This window comes from Mustela lutreola, chromosome 8 (genome assembly GCF_030435805.1).
Source record: "Mustela lutreola isolate mMusLut2 chromosome 8, mMusLut2.pri, whole genome shotgun sequence".
NCBI classification, from domain to species: domain Eukaryota; kingdom Metazoa; phylum Chordata; class Mammalia; order Carnivora; family Mustelidae; genus Mustela; species Mustela lutreola.
In genome coordinates, this window is record NC_081297.1 from 142,665,017 (window position 1) to 142,667,191 (window position 2,175).

Here is a 2,175-nt window from a genome sequence, read left to right on the forward strand (position 1 = left end):
GCTGACCGACTTTGGGCCCAAAGTTCAGATCAGATACCTCCTCATTCAGTCTCATTTCTTTATATCTGAAATAGAGGTGATCATTTTTTCCACATAGGGACGTTAATTCTTTCATCCAGAGTATTTTGGGGGGGGGGCTTATATGTGCTGGGAGAGTTTGTAGAGCACCTGTGCTTTACATGGTATTGCCCGAGCAAATGGTAACTATCCTTACAGCGGCAGGCAGAGTTGGGGTCAGGAGTGCACCCTCCTTTCCAGTTGTGTGCCTGTGGGCAAGTTACTTCCCTCTGGGAGCTTCAATTTCCTCCACTTAAAATGGGGATAATGACACTGGGTTTGTTGATAGAACAAGGGTGTGACATTCTGTGGGATGTGCCTGGAACTCGGGTGGTATGTAGTGATCAGTAAGTGTTCGTTGTCATTGTTGGGAGCCCTGACCACCTCATAGGTTCCTTAATTTAAACGTGGTGATGAATGACAAGGCATTTTATAAATGACACTGTACCTGTGTGAAGATTCATTACTGAAAGGAGATGGTGGCGGTTTTTGTGTAACTAAATGTAATATTTATTGAGTACTTACAAACCAGGCTAGGCCCCACTAGAAATAAATAACACTGATCCAGTATGTGCCAAACACTATTCTAAAGATTTTTTATTTATTATTTGACACAGAGAGAGAGATCACAAGTAGGCAGAGAGAGAGAGGAAAGCAGGCTCTCTGCTGAGCAGAGAGCCCGATGCGGGGCTCGATCCCAGGACCCTGAGATCATGACCTGAGCCGAAGGCAGAGGCTTAACCCACTGAGCCACCCAGGCACTCCATGCCAAGCACTATTCTAAACACATTTACATACATAACTCACTTAATTCTCATAACAACCATCTGGGCAGAATACAGTCGTAATCCTCATTTTGCAAATTTAGAACTGAGGTGAGCACAGAGAGGTTAAGAAACTTGCCCAAGGTAATCCTTTCACGAGTGGTGGTGCCAGAATTCAAGTTTGGCTGAGATCCCTTGCCTTCAGCCACTCTGGACCACCCCTTGTGGTGAAGTTCTATTATAGAGGCTTTCCGTGCATTATCTCATGCTGTTCTCAAAATAACCCAGAGTGGAAGGTACATACTCTTTAACATAGTACCATTTCCATTTTACAACTGAGGAAGCTGGTGCTCAAAAGGGTTAAGTACTTTGTCCAAAGTCCTATGGCCGGTAAATGGCAGAACCAAAATTGAAGCCCTAGCCCTTCAGCATAACCTGTACTTTCCCAGAAGAGGGGATTGAGAGGCTGGGGTTTACTCCTCGACCTGTCACTAAGTCATAGTGGCCCAGATTAAGAAATCCTGAATTTTAGATAGTGTCTGTAACCCCTTCCATAATCAATTCTGATTCTAGGCTTCTATTTTTTCCCTTCTGCTTATAGCTTGACGCCCACCCCCTACCTGTCCCCCATGGCCCCATGGAGCCGAGAGGCGGTGCTCAGTCTCTACCGGGCCCTGCTGCGCCAGGGTCGAGAGCTTCGCTACACTGATCGAGACTTCTACCTTGCCTACATCCGCCGTGAGTTCCGGAAAAATCAGAAGCTAGAGGATCCTGAGGCCCGGGAGAGGCAGCTGGAAAAGGGCCTGGTCTTCCTCCACAGCAAATTGGGGGGGATTATTTAGGATCCCCTCCTTTTCCCTCTCATTCTAATTCTAAGGGAAAGAGGACAAAGGTGTCTTCCATAGACACTCCTGCTCTTTCCCATCCCTACCTCACAGATGCAGTAAGAAGCCTCAGGTAGGTAGACACTTACTCTTTTTTTTGTTTTGTTTAATATTTTATTTATTTGACAGAGATCACAAGTAGGCAGAGAGGCAGGCAGAGAGAGAGAAGGAAGCAGGCTCTCCACGGAGCAGAGAGCCTGATGTGGGGCTCAGTCCCAGGACTCTGGGATCATGACCTGAGCTGAAGGCAGAGGCTTTGACCCACTGAGACACCTGAGCACCTGACACTTACTCTTACAGGTTTCTTTCTTTCTTCCCCCCCTTTTTTTTTGGATGCAAAGGACCAGGAAAGTCACTTTTCAGTGACCATAGTCACTAGAAATCAGTAGAGGAAATACAGATGTTAACAGAAGTAGGTTTCTTAATTGAGAAAAAATAGGCTGTGAGTTTCAGGCCCCACCAGAACAGAA

General features: G+C 46.3%; 1 protein-coding gene across 1 annotated transcript; it reads left to right on the plus strand.

Annotated features, from left to right (window-relative positions):
- The first annotated feature begins 1,450 nt into the window (after positions 1–1,450).
- LOC131839501 (mitochondrial ribosome and complex I assembly factor AltMIEF1) lies at positions 1,451–1,663 on the plus strand. Its single transcript, XM_059187031.1, has one exon. The coding sequence runs from the start codon at positions 1,451–1,453 to the stop codon at positions 1,661–1,663; it is 213 nt and encodes a 70-aa protein (XP_059043014.1).
- Positions 1,664–2,175: the final 512 nt, after the last annotated feature.